Genomic DNA, 16,435 nt, shown 5'->3' on the forward strand with positions numbered 1-16,435 from the left:
ATCTGCTCTATCATATCCCTTTCTCTCCCACATTTCTTTCAGAATATACATACTGAAGTCTCTAAGCCTGCCCCCCATACACTAGTTCACCAACCAATTTCGTAGCAGCCCTCTGGACCAACTCCATCCTATTTATATCTTTTTAAAGGTGAAGTCTCCAGAATTGCACACAGTATTCCAAATAGGGCCTCACCAGAGACTTATACAATAGCACTATCAGCCTCTTTTTCTTTCTGGCTTTAATTACTGCCTTTTCTAAGATCATCGGGCACAATCACCCCCCAATTCCCATTCTTTTGTACACAGAAGTATCTCACCCCCTATACTATACTGTTCTCTTTGATTTTTGCAGCCCAAGTGCATGACCCTGCATTTTTTAGCATTAAATGATAGTTGCCAATTACTGGACCATTCTTCAAGCTTTAATAGATCCTGCCTCATGTTACCCACACCTCCTAGGGGTCTACCCTATTATAGTTTGGTATCATCCACAAAAAGACAAAATTTACCAGACAGTCCTTCCACATCACCACTCACAAGGATGTTAAAAAGAAGTGGCCCAAGGACAGATCCCTGTGGCACTCTGCTAATGTCCTTTTCCTCGGAGCAAACTCCATTTACCACTACCCTTTGTATCTTTCCACTTAACCAGTTCTTACTCCAGTCAGTCACTTTAGGTCCTAAACCAAGGGAACTCAGTTTATTTATCAGCTGCCTATGCAGAACTATGTCAAAAGCTTTGCTAAAATCCAAGTATACCATAATCTAGCACCCCTCCCATATCCAACTATTTGGTAACCCAGTCAAAGAAATCAATCAGATTTGTCTGACAAGACCTGCCTCTTCTAAAACCATGTTGCCTCGGGTCCTGCAGTCCCTTCGATTTCTAGAATCTCACTATCCTCTACTTAAGAAATGTTTCAGTTAGTTTACTCTCTGCCGATGTCAGACTTAACAGGCCTGTAATTCCCAACCTCCTTCTTACTGCCAATCTTTACAGAAGAACGGCATTTGCCTTTCTCCAATCCTCTGGGATCACTCCAGTTTCTAAAGCAGCACTGAAAAGATGAGACAACGTTGTCGCCAGTACCTCTCTAATTTCACCAAGTACCCTCGGATGTATCCCATCGGGCCTCATCACTTTGCCTATTTTTAATTTAGCTAGCTCCTCATAAACACAATCTTCTGAGAATCTATCCTGGTCTACCACACATCCATTCCCATTTGTGTTTGATTTCTGCGGTCCTATCCCCAGTCTTTCATCCGTGAACACAAAAAGACTGGGCAAACAAATGGCAAATGCGCTTTAACGTGGAAAAATGTAAGGTCATGCATATAGGGAAAAAGAATCCGTTGTTCAACTACAAATTGGGGGGGGCATTGTTGGGAGACAGCAGTCTTGAGAGGGACTTGGGTATGCTGGTGGATGCATCACTGAAGCCATCTGCACAGTGTGCAGCAGCCTCAAAAAAAGCCAACAGGATGCTGGGCATCATAAAGAGGGGCATAACAACCAGGACGCGGGAAGTCATCATGCCATTGTATCGAGCGATGGTGCGTCCACATCTGGAATACTGCGTTCAATATTGGTCGCCGTACCTCAAGAAGGACATGGCGGTACTTGAGAGAGTCCAAAGGAGAGCAACCAAACTGGTAAGAGGGCTGGAACACTGCCCATACGCCGAGAGGTTGGATAGGCTGGGGCTCTTCTCTCTGGAAAAAAGGAGGCTCAGGGGAGATATGATAGAGACCTTCAAGATCATGAGGGGCATGGAGAGGGTGGATAGGGACAGATTCTTCAGACTGAAGAGGACACAGGTACGAGGGGGCATTCGGAGAAACTGAAGGGAGATAGGTTCAAAACAAATGCAAGGAAGTTTTTTTTTCACCCAAAGGGTCGTGGACACTTGGAATGCGCTACCGGAGGAAGTGATCAGGCAGAGTACGGTACAAGGATTCAAACAGAGATTGGACAGATTCCTGAGGGATAAAGGGATCGTGGGATACTGAGAGAGGTGCTGGGATGTATCACAGGTATAGAAAGCTAACCAGGTAATAAGTATAGAAACCCAACCAGGTCGTGCATGTGCTAGACTGGAGGGTTAGGACTTCGATGGGAAGCTAGGACTTAAATGGGAAACCAGGGTGGCAAGGGGACCCCCTCTGGGGATTCAGACAGGTCTTGACCTATTTGGGCCGCCGCGGGAGCAGACTGCTGGGCAGGATGGACCTGTGGTCTGACCCGGCGGAGGCACTGCTTATGTTCTTATGTTAATTCAGCTTTATCCTTTTCAGTTTCTACATATTTGTCCTCTTTACCTTTGAGAGCCTCACAATGCCATTCTGATACTTCCTCCTATCACTTACATATCTAAAATGTCTTATTCCCCAATTTTACCATATTTGCTACCTTTTCTCCCATTTGTCATTGCTTGCCCTGGGATTGGTAACATGGAATATTGCTGCTATTTGGGTTTCTGCCAGGTACTTGTGCCCTGGATTGGCCACTATTGGAAAGAGATTACTGGACTTAGATAGACCATTGGTCTGACCCAGCATGGTTATTCTTATGTTCTTATGAAGTGTTGGTAAGAAGCTATGTGGAAAGGGAACACAGTATTATGAAACATGTTTCTCCCAAAAGATTCTAATCATTAGGCTAATGTCAAAGCTTCTCTACTAGGAAGCAATGAGGAATGAATCATGGAAATTTTAACCTTTTTGAAAATGGATTTGACCATCTCGAGCTCTTCAACTTGGAAAAGAAAAGGCTGAAGGGAGATATAATCAAAATCTATAAAATCCCGAGTGGCGTAGAACGGATACAAGTGGATCAAGATTTACAAAGACTAGGGGACACTTGAAGTTACAGAGTAATACTTTTAAAACCAACCAGAGGTAATATTTTTTCAGTCAGGGAATAGTTAAGCTCTGGAATGCTTTGCCAGAGGATTTAGTAAGAGCAGTTAATGTAGCTAGTTTAAAAAAAGGTTTGGACAGGTTCCTGGAGGAAAAGTCCATAAACTGCTGTTGAGACAGTCATGGGCAAAGCCACTACTTGTCCTGAATTGGTGGCATGGAATGCTGCTACTATTTGGCGTTTTTGCCAGGTACTTGTGACTTGGATTGGCCTCTGTGAAGATGGGAAACTGAGGAGATGGACCACTGGTCTGATCCAGTAAGGCTATTCTAATGTCCTTATGAAGATGTTACTTCTTGAATGTGATAGCTTTTCAGACTCTGTAGAGTCAATTTTCTTACCTATATGCGCTACAGAAGGGTCTTGCATATTGTCATCTGTACTTCTTTGAAGATTCTGTGAATGGGTACTGTCACAGCTTTCTGGGGGTGGGGGAAGAAATGGGACAATAGAATTGAAGAACGCCAAATGTTTCTTGCCTGGGATCCTCCTCTGTCTCAAATGTAAATAAAATGATCTTGGCCATGTCTCTCACAAAGTTGATAAATGACAGTTTCTTAAGCAAAACAGCTCATGAATGAGTGACCTACTAATGTAATTTCTTTTTAACTTGTATCCTGTGTGATAGCATAATTAATGACTTTGAATATTGTAGAACACTTACATTTTTCTCATCCTTGTTATCAGCCAATGATTAAGACCCAATAAACCAAGACTGCAGGTGAATACCTAAATCGCAGGTGGTTTATGATACGAAAAACATTCTATCGTAAACATTAACAGACTGAGGAACATACCCATCATAAGCTCCGCTTACAATCCTCTTGTTATCAAAGCGAATACATCGAACCAGCTCTTCATGTCCTTCTAACACTCTTAAACAAGCACCACACTCAATATCCCAAAGCCTATAAAGAAAAGGTAATTGTTAAAATTAATTTCTGTAAAACAGGTATACTATGTTAATATACACACACACACACGGTCGAGTCACATTATTATGACCATATGCTAATATCCAGAATCACTGCCTCTGGCAGCAAGATGCTGGGTGGTTGGCTAGAGGTATCTGGAGACATGCACACTGCAGTGAGTCCAACGGTTGCTGATGGGTGCATGGTGGTGGATCCAGTCATCGAACATATCGACCGAGGTGGTCCCAAGTGTACTTGATTGGGTTAAGGTCTGGGGAATTCAGAGGCCAGGGAAGTAGCTGGAAGTCTTGATTGAACTCGGTGGATCATTTAGTATCCTGAACTGCTGTTTATGATTCTCGCTTCTACATTAAAATCATAGTATTTTTAGTTTTTAAAACATTAAATACCTCTTATCGCAATGTATTCAGGAGTATGTATCAACTCAGATGTTGCAATGACTGCACTAAAAGCAGTTGGTGAAGCCTGATTCTATCAGGGTTGATTGACCATCATTAAACAAAACATCTTACAGTGATCTCTGCCATTAATTAAAATACAAATCAAATAATTAGGCTGCTAGAGATGAGTCAAAAGAACTCTTTTTGTGTGGGGCCCAGATTATCGAAGAGTATGATGCTGTAGCCTTGAAAGGGTTAGATGGTATAGAAAAAAGTAATTTCAGCACGCATGTGAAAAAATTAGGACACCCCATGAAATATTCACTTCTTTCTTAAGAAATGTTCACATATTGAAGTCAAATCTTTTTTTTTTAATTAATCTCTGGAAAAAAAAGTGATATAATTGCAGGCAAACAAAAATTTTCCTTGATTTACTCATGAAACAAAAGATATTCACAAAAATGTGTATTCTAACTAAGGAATAAATTAGGACACCCTACACCCTAATAGCTAGTGTTACCCCCTTTGGCTGAAATAACTGCAGTGAGACGCTTCTTGTAGCCATCTACGAGTATTTTTTATGAATGAAGGTCTGATACTTTTTGAACAATCTAACCCCCTCTAAACAGGACATTTACTTAGTTAGCCATTATCCTTTGGGTCCCTGAGGTTGTCTTCATGTTTGAAGAATCACTCCATGTGTCATATTTAGTTTTCCTTTATTATCAATCACTGAATGCCTATATATGTAGTTTCCACTAAGGGACTCCCTTAAGCTTTAAAACTGAACATACAAAATCCAGTGTTTCCAGTCATTCAGAGTTGGAAAACAAGATTCAAAATACATCAGTCTTGAAAAGTCAAGTCAGTCTACAATGGAGTGCTTAATAGATACATAAGTAGAAACCCACAAAGCATTTGTGGTGCTCCAAAACCCCCAATATGATGCAGGCAAACTTCCATCCACCCAGCAGTCTTTCCCTTCTACCACTCCAGATACTGCTTCTCTCTCTTCCTGTCCCTTTCCAAGGTGCATGCACACTCTCTCCTTTTTTCTTACCAACATCCTTCATATGCCTGTCCCTCATTGACAAGGTATGCATGTGCACCAATACCTTGCACTCCAGTGACCACAACTTTCAGCCCTCAAACATACTATATTCAAATATCTAAGATGTTTTTAAAAGTATACTCTACTCTCTGCAACCAAATCTCATACTTTTTTTTCACTTTTTAGAAAGGATCCTCAGTTACAATATAAAGTATACCATAGCAATATTTAACCCACCTAATGGTGTTGTCAGATGACCCACTGACAACTAGTCGATCTCTGTACTGAAGGCATGCAATACCACGCTTGTGCCCATTTAGAGTTCGAACAAATTCACAAGTACTCGTGCTCCAGACCTAAATAAAGAAACATAACATGTTGGCAAACGTGGTCTACATTTCTTTCCTCCTGCAACAATCCCAGTCCATACTTCAAACTTCAGCTTTGCTTTCACCTTCTTACAACTAAGGATTCTCTGTATAGCCAAGGATTTCATGAATTCAGATACCAGTGAATCTTCTAGCACATGCACTGAGTCGCTTCTTCTATATTCACCGTTTGCAAGCAAACACAGAACATTTTAGCTCAAAGTAGCTGTTAAAGGACTTCTTGCATTCAAAGACAGTATGGAGTGATAGCAACAACTTCTGCCACCTTACTGTGCAGACTAGATGGACCATATTGGGGTTTATCTGCCATCATCTACAGATCTCACCTTTTGAGCTTACTTGCCACTGAAAAATATTTGCCTCTTGTAATTAATCTTTAAGGTATTTAAATGTCTCAACAATATCTCTCCTTTCCTCTAGGGCAGTGGTTCGCAAACCTGTCCTAGGGACCACCAGCCAGTGAGACAGATTTGCATTCCTGTCACTCCCATTCTATTAAACTCTCTTGCCTGTATATTGATTAAGGATAAACTGAAAACCTGATTGGCTGGTGGTCCCACAGGAGTTTTGAGAACAACTGCTCTAAGAAATATCTATTCAGGACCCCCCTCCCCCCTGAAAAGTTTAAAGTTCAGACTATCATTTTGGTTGCTATAAACTTCATAATTGAACACAACAGTCTAGATAAGCACTCACCAACAGTTTATACATAGAACCACCTCCGGTCAACTCCGCTTAAGTACAAGGCCTCCACATGCGCTTAAATGGAGTACCACTTTTTAGTCATGAAAAATCACTTTACGCTGTAGTCAAAAGCAATAAAACTTTTATTTAGCATAAAACACATGTAAAACAATTCTACACAGTTCAGTTTTAGAATCAGCACTGTTCCGTTTAATGCAATACACTGTAAACCTTTTTTTTAAACCAACATTCTACTTAAATAATCAGTCATTGTTTTCTGCATGCAGATTGTACGATTCAGGCTGTGTATCTTGACTACTGATGCTGTAAAATTGTCCATAGTCATGACATCCATTTATCTCCAGATAATACCACAGCGTGTGTAGAGACTTCAGCGCATCTGTGAAGGAAACAATCTCTGCAGGCGTTTCATTAGTCATGATGACCGCAGCAGTATCTCCATCCTCATCAGACTCTTGGTTATCTGCAGTGTCCTTTATGACTGTACAGATATTGGAATTAGTGCTATCAGATGATGTGGGCACATCGTTGTCAACGGCGACATACAGCTCAAACTCTTGTGGCAAGAGTCCAACTGGGAGTTCGATGGATGAAGTGGGAGGGGCCAACGGAGCAGAGTTGATCTGAGCAGGAGAAAAGCAGCTACATACGAAGCTTCCCAGTATACTGCATCGAGTGTCATATGTATGACTACCTCCCCTCTGGGAGGCAGGCGTACATATGCGATCGATGTCAGGAACTGGATAGCCTGAAGAAAGAGGTCGGGAGACTGCAGGTCAGGATCCAGGAGCTGGAGGGACTCCGCACCGTGGAGGAACCGTGGGAAATTGCGGCAACTCAGGATACCACCAGAGAGAGCCACATCAACGAGCAGGTTAGAGAGCTCGAGAGATTCATCGAGGAGGCCTGCAAGATGGTGGAGGCACAGGAGCATCAACAATCCAGAAGGGAACCAACAGAGGGAGGACAGAATCCACCAGGCCCTAGGGGGGAAGGACCGTGCGGAGGAACTGAGCGGGCAGAGGGGGCAGAGACCCATCTGAACCCGGAGGAAGGATTGGAGGATCGAGTCACTGATACGGACCTGAGACCCAAGAGGAAGCTGAGGAAAGGCAAATCTGCAATCGTAGTGGGAGACTCAATCCTGAGAGAAGTGGACAGTCACGTAGCAGGAGGCAAAGAGGACCGACTAGTGACATGTCTCCCGGGGGCAAGGACAAAGGACATCTCCGACAGAATCGAGAGAATCCTGGAGGGAGCTGAGATGGAGGAGACAGCAGTGATAATCCACGTTGGAACCAACGACGTCAGCAGAAGGAACTACAACAGGACTACACTGACAGAGCAGTTTAAGATCCTGGGGAGGAAACTGAAGCTGAGGACAAGGAAGATAGCCTTCTCAGAGATCCTGCCAGTACCGAGGGCGGATGCAAGGAGGCAGACTGAGCTGCAAGCAATAAATGGTTGGCTGAGAAGATGGTGTGATGAGGAGGGTTTCCACTTTGTACGGAACTGGACAACCTTCCTGGGGAAAAGCAAGCTCTACAGGAGATACGGACTGCACCTGAGCACGGCTGGGACGAGGATGCTGGCACGCAACATCCAGAACGGCATAGACATGGCTTTAAACTGAGGACAAGGGGAAAGCCGATAGTTGATCCGACATCGACACATCGGACTAGAGTATCAAATAAGGATACTGAACCGGGAAAAGGCGATAGAGGACTCGAGATGGGAGTGGACATTTTTTTTTAAAAAAACCCAAAGACGCGATGCAGGGGCCCAAGGAACTAATGAAACTAAAGAGCGCAAAAAGGAGGAAACAGCCGGAGCCAGAGGGACGTCCAAAAAGGGGGAAGCAGGCTGAGGACGAGATAGACGCACCACAGGAGGGGGATGAGGATGAAACAGACACACCATAGGAGGAGGATGGATGAAATGAGGCTCGGGGACTGGCAGCCCATGAAGGGGTCGGCAGGAGCACCAAACCACGAGGAAAACAAACAGAGAAGGTAAACAACAGGGACTTAAATTGCCTATACACTAATGCTAGGAGCCTAAGAACCAAAATGGGGGAGCTAAAAGTTATAGCCAATAAGGAGGACCTAGACATAATTGGAGTCACAGAGACATGGTGGTCCGAGGACAATAAATGGGATGTGGTCCTACCAGGGTACAAACTCTATAGGATGGACAGGACACATAAGAAGGGTGGAGGAATAGCGCTATATATAAAGGACTCCATTCCTTCAACCAGGATGGAAACAACAGTAAGGGCGGATGGCATGGAATCACTATGGGTAAAGCTGACAGGAGGAAATGGAGCAGACATAAAATTGGGACTGTACTATCGCCCACCAGGACAACTGGAGGCAAACGACCAGGACTTGGAGGCTGAATTGAGGCAAGTATGTAAAAGCGGAAGTGTGGTGGTGATGGGGGATTTCAACTACCCTGGGATATACTGGAGCATTGGACACTCAAATTGTACGAGAGAAACACAGTTCCTGGAGGCAGTGAGGGACTGTTTCATGGAGCAGCTGGTCACGGAACCAAGAGGAGATGCTACCCTTGACCTAATCCTCAACGGGCTAGGGGGACCCGCAAAGGAGGTGGTAGTACTAGAGCCACTAGGAAACAGCGATCACAACATGATCCAGTGCAAGCTAGAAATGGGAACATCAAAAGTGAAAAGAACTACAACAACAGCACTCAGTTTTAGAAAAGGAAATTACGAGGCCATGAAGAAAATGGTGGGAAACTCAGCAACAGCTCAGGGAAGATGGAGACCGTAGAGGAAGACTGGGCCCTATTCAAGGGCACGGTGCACGAAGCACAAAACCTGTATGTCCCCAGGTTTAGGAAAGGGTGCAAAAAAAAAAAAAAAATCGAACTAAAAACCCGGCGTGGATAACAAATGCAGTGAGAAAGGCGATAAGTGACAAGAAAACATCATTTAGAAAATGGAAAAAGGACCAAACTAAGGACAACCAGAAGGAGCACAAAAGGCACCAAAAGGACTGTCACCGAGTGGTTAGGAAAGCAAAAAAAGAATATGAGGAGAGACTGGCGGGGGAAGCAAAAAACTTCAAACCATTCTTCAGGTATGTGAAGGGGAAACAACCAGCCAGGGAGGAAGTGGGACCTTTGGACGATGGAGACAGGAAGGGAGTAGTTAAGGAGGAAAAAGAGATAGCTGACAGGTTAAACAAGTTCTTCTCGTCAGTCTTCATGAGAGAGGACACATCCAATATCCCAGAACCCGAGGAGAACATAAACGGAGACCATGATGAAAAGCTGGTCCAACTAGAAGTAAGCAAAGAGGATGTTCTCAGACAGATAGACAGACTGAAGAGCGACAAATCACCAGCGACAATCCACCCAAGGGTATTAAAGGAACTGAGAAACGAAATAGCGGTAACCTATCCTTGAAAACTGGGGAGATCCCAGAGGACTGGAAAATAGCCAATGTCACGCCCATCTTTAAGAAGGGATCAAGGGGTGACCCAGGAAACTACAGGCCGGTGAGCTTGACCTCAGTTCCGGGAAAGATGATGGAAGCACTGGTCAAGGACACAATCTACGAACACATAGAAAACAATGGACAACTGAAGGCGAGCCAGCAAGGCTTCTGCAAGGGAAGGCCATGCCTCACGAACTTACTGTATTTCTTTGAGGGAATAAACAGCCAGGTGGATAAAGGGGAATCCATGGACATCATTTACCTTGACTTCCAAAAGGCCTTTGACAAGGTACCTCACGAAAGACTGCTTAGGAAGCTGTGGAGCCACGGGGTGCAGGGGGATGTCCACCGATGGATCAAACACTGGCTGGCAGGCAGGAAACAGAGGGTTGGAGTAAAGGACCATTACTCAAACTGGCAATGGGTCACGAGCGGAGTTCCACAGGGGTCGGTGCTGGGACCGCTCCTGTTTAAAAAATTTATCAACGACCTGGAGACGGGGACGAAATGTGAGGTTATTAAATTTGCTGATGACACCATACTCTGCAGCAGGGTTAGAAACACGGAAGACTGCGAAGACCTGCAAAGAGACCTAACGAGACTGGAAGAGTGGGCAAAAAAGTGGCAGATGAGTTTTAACATAGAGAAATGCAAGGTCATGCATGTAGGGAAAAAGAACCCGATGTTCAGCTACAAAATGGGAGGATCACTGCTAGGGGTGAGCAACCTTGAAAGAGACCTGGGGGTGATGGTGGACACAACATTGAAAGCATCAGCACAATGTGCGACAGCCTCAAAGAAAGCGAACAGAATGTTGGGTATCATTAAAAAGGGTATCACAACCAGGACGAAGGAAGTCATCATGCCGCTATATCGTGCAATGGTGTGCCCACATCTGGAGTACTGTGTCCAGTACTGGTCGCTGTACCTCAAGGAGGACATGGCAGTACTTGAGGGTGTCCAGAGGAGAGCAACTAAACTGGTAAATGGTATGCAAAACTTTTCATACGCTGACAGGTTGAAAATGCTAGGGCTGTTCTCCCTGGAAAAGCAGAGACTTAGAGGTGACATGATAGAAACCTTCAAAATCCTGAGGGGCATAGAGAAGGTGGACAGGGACAGATTCTTCAGACTGTGGGGAACCACAAGTACAAGGGGTCACTCGGAGAAATTGAGAGGGGACAGGTTTAGAACAAATGCGAGGAAGTTCTTTTTTACCCAGAGGGTGGTGGACACATGGAACGCGCTTCCGGAGGTTGTGATAGGCCAGAGCACACTGCAGGGTTTCAAGGAAGGTTTAGATAGGTTCCTAAAGGATGAGGGGATTGAGGGTTAGATGTAGAGGTAGGTTACAGAAATGGTCAGGAACCACTTCACAGGTCACAGACCTGATGGGCCGCCGCGGGAGCAGACCGCTGGGCGTGATGGACCTCTGGTCTGACCCAGTGGTGGCAACTTCTTATGTTCTTAAGTGTCAGCTTCAGTTGTCTCATCGGATGCGTGAATGAAGCTGGCCTGTCGAGCGCAATTTGAAATCGTGGATGATAAGACTCGACTCCACGCCTCCCGTATCATTTTTCTTACGAGCTCAGGAGCTCGGGGGCTGGATTCTGTGCTTGCATCAATCACTGCCCTCACATATCTTAGGATAAGTGACCTGTAATGATGTTTGAAGTTGGCGATTATCGGTTGGATCAAAGATGCCGTGTTTGGTGGCAGAAACACGCGTCTAATGTTGGTTAGTCGTACGTCATTGCTGTGTGCTGCACAGTTATAACACAGCATTACAATGCGTCTCCTACACCTTCTCATCAGATTGTCAAGCTTCTGCAACCATTCAATCATTTTCATATTCAACAGGCAGGCGTTTAATGTTTTTGAAGCACTGAGGATTTTGATTCTTCCCAATCACCATCCATATTGCAACTGAGCAGCAATGTCAATTGTTCCTTTGGCACCTTGAAGCCAACAGTTTCGCTGCGTTTGAAAGCCAATGTTCCATCAGGGATGGCACGCCAGTACATCATCAGTGTTGAAAATATCACATGGTTCATATCCATCAATGACTGATGGCAACACTTCCATGACCCATCTTTCTGCATCAAACTCGTCTTGTTTTTTGCCATTCTGCTTCTTAATTTTTATGCCGTTACGAACCTTCCACCTCTCCAGCCATCCGTTTGTTGCTTTGAAGTATTCTACGTCCAGTTCTTCGGATAGCTAGAGTAGAATGTGGTAATTGGCACATTCTCTCCAGAAGTTTTTTAGACGATGATGTTGGTGGAGGAGGTTTGAGCTTTTATGCCCTACCTAAAGAAAACCTGAGGCTTTTTCTTCCATTGAGAGTGGGCTCTCTAAATTGAATTAGTGGAGCACTCTTGAGTATTGAATATTGATTACTCACTAACACCAAGATTTTGACTGAATATATGTTTGAAATCCTTCACTCTATGTGATGGAAGGTATTTCTCAAAATCAGGTTATTGCTTGACAAGATATTTCATGTAACATGTGAAATAAAAGTTGTAATTAATGACTCGACTTGGTAGCATGGAGTTCTGGTAAAGTCGTTGTCCAAATTTATCTATTGTGCGTCCCTCCTACCTGGTGGGACCGAAGCATAAACTATGGATGGTGTAGATTCTTTTTTAATGTAGACTCCACCAACAGGGATTGATGAGAAAGTTGGAGTTTATCAAAACCCGGTGCGGAGATAATTCTGTAAAGGGAGTCTAATTTTCTAGGAGTAGACTCTCCCAATTTTTGTAAAGGGTGTTCTTTAGGATGCCATGCAATGGACGCTTGATAAGCTCTTTAGGTGGTTGATCATAGTCCATTGTCTCCATAAATTCTTTACTATGTTTGGAATCTGACTTGAGTTTTACAGCTAGATCCTTACCTGTCTGATAAATGGCGTGAAAGACAATTTCTCTGTAAGAGATGCTTTTTCAGCAGGTGAATCATGTGGAGAATCAAAACTTATGTAGATGAATGAGAAACATCAGAATTGATTTGAAGGTCAAGAGTCCAGAAGCACCGATGGGGATTGATGTTGACGCTTGAAACGGTGTCAATCCAATGATGATGAAGGTGACGCCGGAAGATGTTTGAGCTTCTCTGGGCTTTTATGAGAATGATGAGACTTGCAAGAGCACTTGTTAGACTGAGATCGTTGAGGTGAGGAAGAATGATGTTTTGAAGAAGCAGAATGGTGTCTGGATGAACTGTGCTTCGATGCTTGGCTGGATTGTGAATGGTGTCGAGATCCACAATGCTGCCTCGATGCATGATGACTTAGATCAATGATGATGCATCGATAAAGTCATGTTACCAGTATTTCATTTAGCATGATGCTCAGGCTGGGTTGATACTTGAGGAGTCGGTGTCGGGGCAATAATGCCAAAAGCTTCCCCATACTCCGCACGGAGAAGAGCATTGAGCTTTTATGTAAAAATAGGCACTGGTGCCGGTACCATTGGTGCCACGACTCGCACTGGAGAGGATGAGGATGACGACACGCGCCTCGTTTTAGCGAAGAGTCATAAAAGGGGTCTACCCTTGGTCGGCATGACTGGACTCAATGACTTTGTGACCTGCGACCCGGTTTGGAAAGATGGTTTCTTGGTTGGTTTACCGGCTGAAGGAGGGACCTGTGATATCGGTGTCAACGCCTTCGATATCGTTGGCGATATCGATTCGTCCTCCATGCTGACACTAAATAGTTTTTCCTTGTTGAAGGTGGCGGCTTTTGATTGTGCGCTTCTGCAGTGTTGAACAGAGTGCACATGTTTCGATGCAGTTGTGAGGGTCAGTTAAAGAAATGGCCCGTTGGCACCTGCCGCACTTCTTAAACCCCATCAGCTGACAGGACATGGAGGGAACAGTGCCTCAGCCAAATCAAATTCAATGGCTGAAGTGGGGCAATGAAAAATGGGAAAAAGAAAATATTAAAAAATATATATTTTTAGAAACAAAGGATAAAGAATAAACCGTACAAAAACGGGAAAAAGTATTGCGTTAGTGGGAAGGCAAGGGCAAACAATAGATGTGTGAAAAAACTATTTTCTCATTTTGCAGAAAAAAATGAGAACCATGAGCGTATGTCGGGTACATGTGCGATGCGGATAGACGAGAACTTTCTTAAGTTCTAAAGCTCCTGGTGCACTTTGGTAGCTGTCCGTGCTGGGGCACCATGGATGACGTCACCCACATGTGAGAATATGCTGCCTGCTTGTCCTGGGATAAAGAAGGGGAGCGTTGGCACAAGAAGGGAGAGTAAGTTCGAGTTTGACGTAAGTCGAGTGTTCTTAAACTAGGGACTGTCTGTACTGCTGCTCTTCTGCGCCCTGTTATTAGCCCATTACTCAGATATTCCTTAGCCAGCCAATAGACTGCATGGGGAGGCAGGACCAGTAGCCTAGGAGACACCAAACTTCCATCCTCCTTTCGTCTGCAGCCTATTGGCTGGCTAAAGAACGTCTCACCAGTGGTGTTTCCTAAGCTACTGATCCTGCCTCCTTTGCAGCTTATTGGCTGGTTAAGGAATATCTGACCAACAAATCGCAGGGGGAGGTGGGGAGCAGTAGCTGCAGAGACACAACCTTTCTTCTTGCTTTCTCCTGGTGCTCTACATCAGGAAGATTTCAGCTGTAATGTCTGGGCAGTGGTGGAAAAAAATATTGGGGATGCTCTTATTGGGGATGCTCTAGAACTGGTGCATATGTCCCTAGGCACCTTAGTATTCCTTTTGGCTCATATACAATATTACAATGTTAAAAACTAAAAGAATTCTCAAAATCACAAAGGAATTAAAGGAAAGCAGCAGTCCTCCCACATTGAACTGCGTCCTTTCCCCAGTGGAGCATGCCTAAGCAGTTACCTCCGAGCACTGAAGCTACAAGAATTTCCAAAAATCCAGCAGAAAAATAACAAAAAACAACAAAGAAAAACAGAGCAGAACAAAAGACACCTTCTGCGTTCACTTGCAGAAGAAAAAAATGAGGAGGGTGCTATTCTCTGCTGCAGAAGGGGAGGATTTTCAAGTTCTTAAAGGAATATATTCTTCTGCAGTTTGCAATAAATGAGAATCAACAGCTCAAGTAGAGACTCTTGTATATCTGCAACAGAATAATAATACGATTCCAATCGAAGCAACAGGTTACTTTTCAGTGATCTAATTAGAGCCCCTGCTTTTAAAGTCGTGCAGAAAGCATTCAGGAGAAGACTGCTACTTTATTCACAGAAATACACTCATGCAAGCTGATCAGGTTAAATGACACACAAACTCGAGAAATGCTAAAATGTAATGCTAGCAATACAACTAACATTTTAGTCTACTTCATTCAGCTTCTGAGCGGCATTTTAACTGTACACTTACTTTAATGGTTCTGTCTCCCGAGGCCGAGACAATGTACTTGTCATCAAAGTCTACCACATTAACTGCTGCCCGATGACCAACTAGGACACGACGTAGAGTGATGTCAGTTGGAGAGGCCATGTCCCAAACAGCAATCGAACGGTCTTTTGAGCACGTTACCATTAAACCATTACAAAACCTCAGATGAAGCACAGCCTCATTGTGATGTATCAGTGTGTTCAGGACCTCCCCTGTATTTACATCCCAAACTCTTTAAAACAAAGAAAAAGCCATTAGCAAAGAGACGTTTAACCAACCTTTTTCTTAACCATTTCCATCCACTTCTCAACATATTACTATCATGCAGTCTTTTCAACCTAAAGTGACTTGATCAGATCATTGTGTAAATATTTGTCAGTCCCTCCCTAATAGCATGAACCATTCATAAATTGCTACCATGTGCTCTTGATGACCCCAGCATTTATATTTTTTCAGCTTCCTGCAACAAGGAAACTGACTAGGTCAGTTTAGCTGACATTTCTGAAAGATCTCAGTATACTGAAGTTATCAAACGCTTTTATAATGTGTGCCAGGCTATTTTGAAAGAGATCAATATAAAATCTAGTTTTTACAGATAACTTGGAGCTACAATACAGTTAATATGTCAGTTCTGGAAGCCAGGTGGTGTACAATATTTACCAGAAAAACATCAACAGGTTTTTAAATGAGAATTTTTAACCACCAAAATTTATAGTTTGAAAATTTGTCATGTAGCAGAAAATACTTATATACATCAAAGGATTCCAAAGGGGAAACAAAATAAAAACTTTATATGTAAACATCAAATGCCTCTAATTCCTCCACGTGAAGCTCTTCAGGCAATCTAGCCAGACAGATGCCAGGGGGGAACACTAGCATCACGGTTCAATCCCTGAAAGCCATGTCTCTGAAGGGCTCAAAGGGAGATAGGACAAGGGCCCTAAGAACCAAATTAAGGTCCCATGAGAAAGTGGTATAGATTTTGATGTGGACTTTGTCTCTATAGCAAGAGAGCTGTAACTTGTACCTTGAAAGCATTTACCACCAGTCCCACCTTCAGGACCCTCTGTAAAAGTCCAAGATCATAGGGCCAGCTGCCCTGAATAGGAATATTCTTTCACTAGCAAACTACGATGATGTGACTGGGCCAGGAGAAAAAAAAAAAGCACAAATAATGGGGAAAAATTAACACACAGC

The 16,435-nt window shown here is 43.7% G+C and overlaps 1 protein-coding gene across 6 annotated transcripts in view; it reads right to left on the reverse strand.

The window, feature by feature from the left end:
- Nucleotides 1–16,435, reverse strand: part of FBXW11 (F-box and WD repeat domain containing 11) — a 126,611-nt gene that overhangs the window by 20,548 nt on the left and 89,628 nt on the right. For all 6 annotated transcript variants that reach the window (XM_033927166.1, XM_033927170.1, XM_033927169.1 and 3 more), the window contains 3 exons: nucleotides 15,221–15,470; nucleotides 5,524–5,642; nucleotides 3,718–3,828 (listed from right to left, as the gene is read on the reverse strand). In XM_033927166.1, coding sequence (XP_033783057.1) covers nucleotides 3,718–3,828; nucleotides 5,524–5,642; nucleotides 15,221–15,470 — 480 coding nt within the window. The remainder of the gene's footprint in view (nucleotides 1–3,717; nucleotides 3,829–5,523; nucleotides 5,643–15,220; nucleotides 15,471–16,435) is intronic.

Source organism: Geotrypetes seraphini, chromosome 18 (assembly GCF_902459505.1).
Source record: "Geotrypetes seraphini chromosome 18, aGeoSer1.1, whole genome shotgun sequence".
NCBI classification, from domain to species: domain Eukaryota; kingdom Metazoa; phylum Chordata; class Amphibia; order Gymnophiona; family Dermophiidae; genus Geotrypetes; species Geotrypetes seraphini.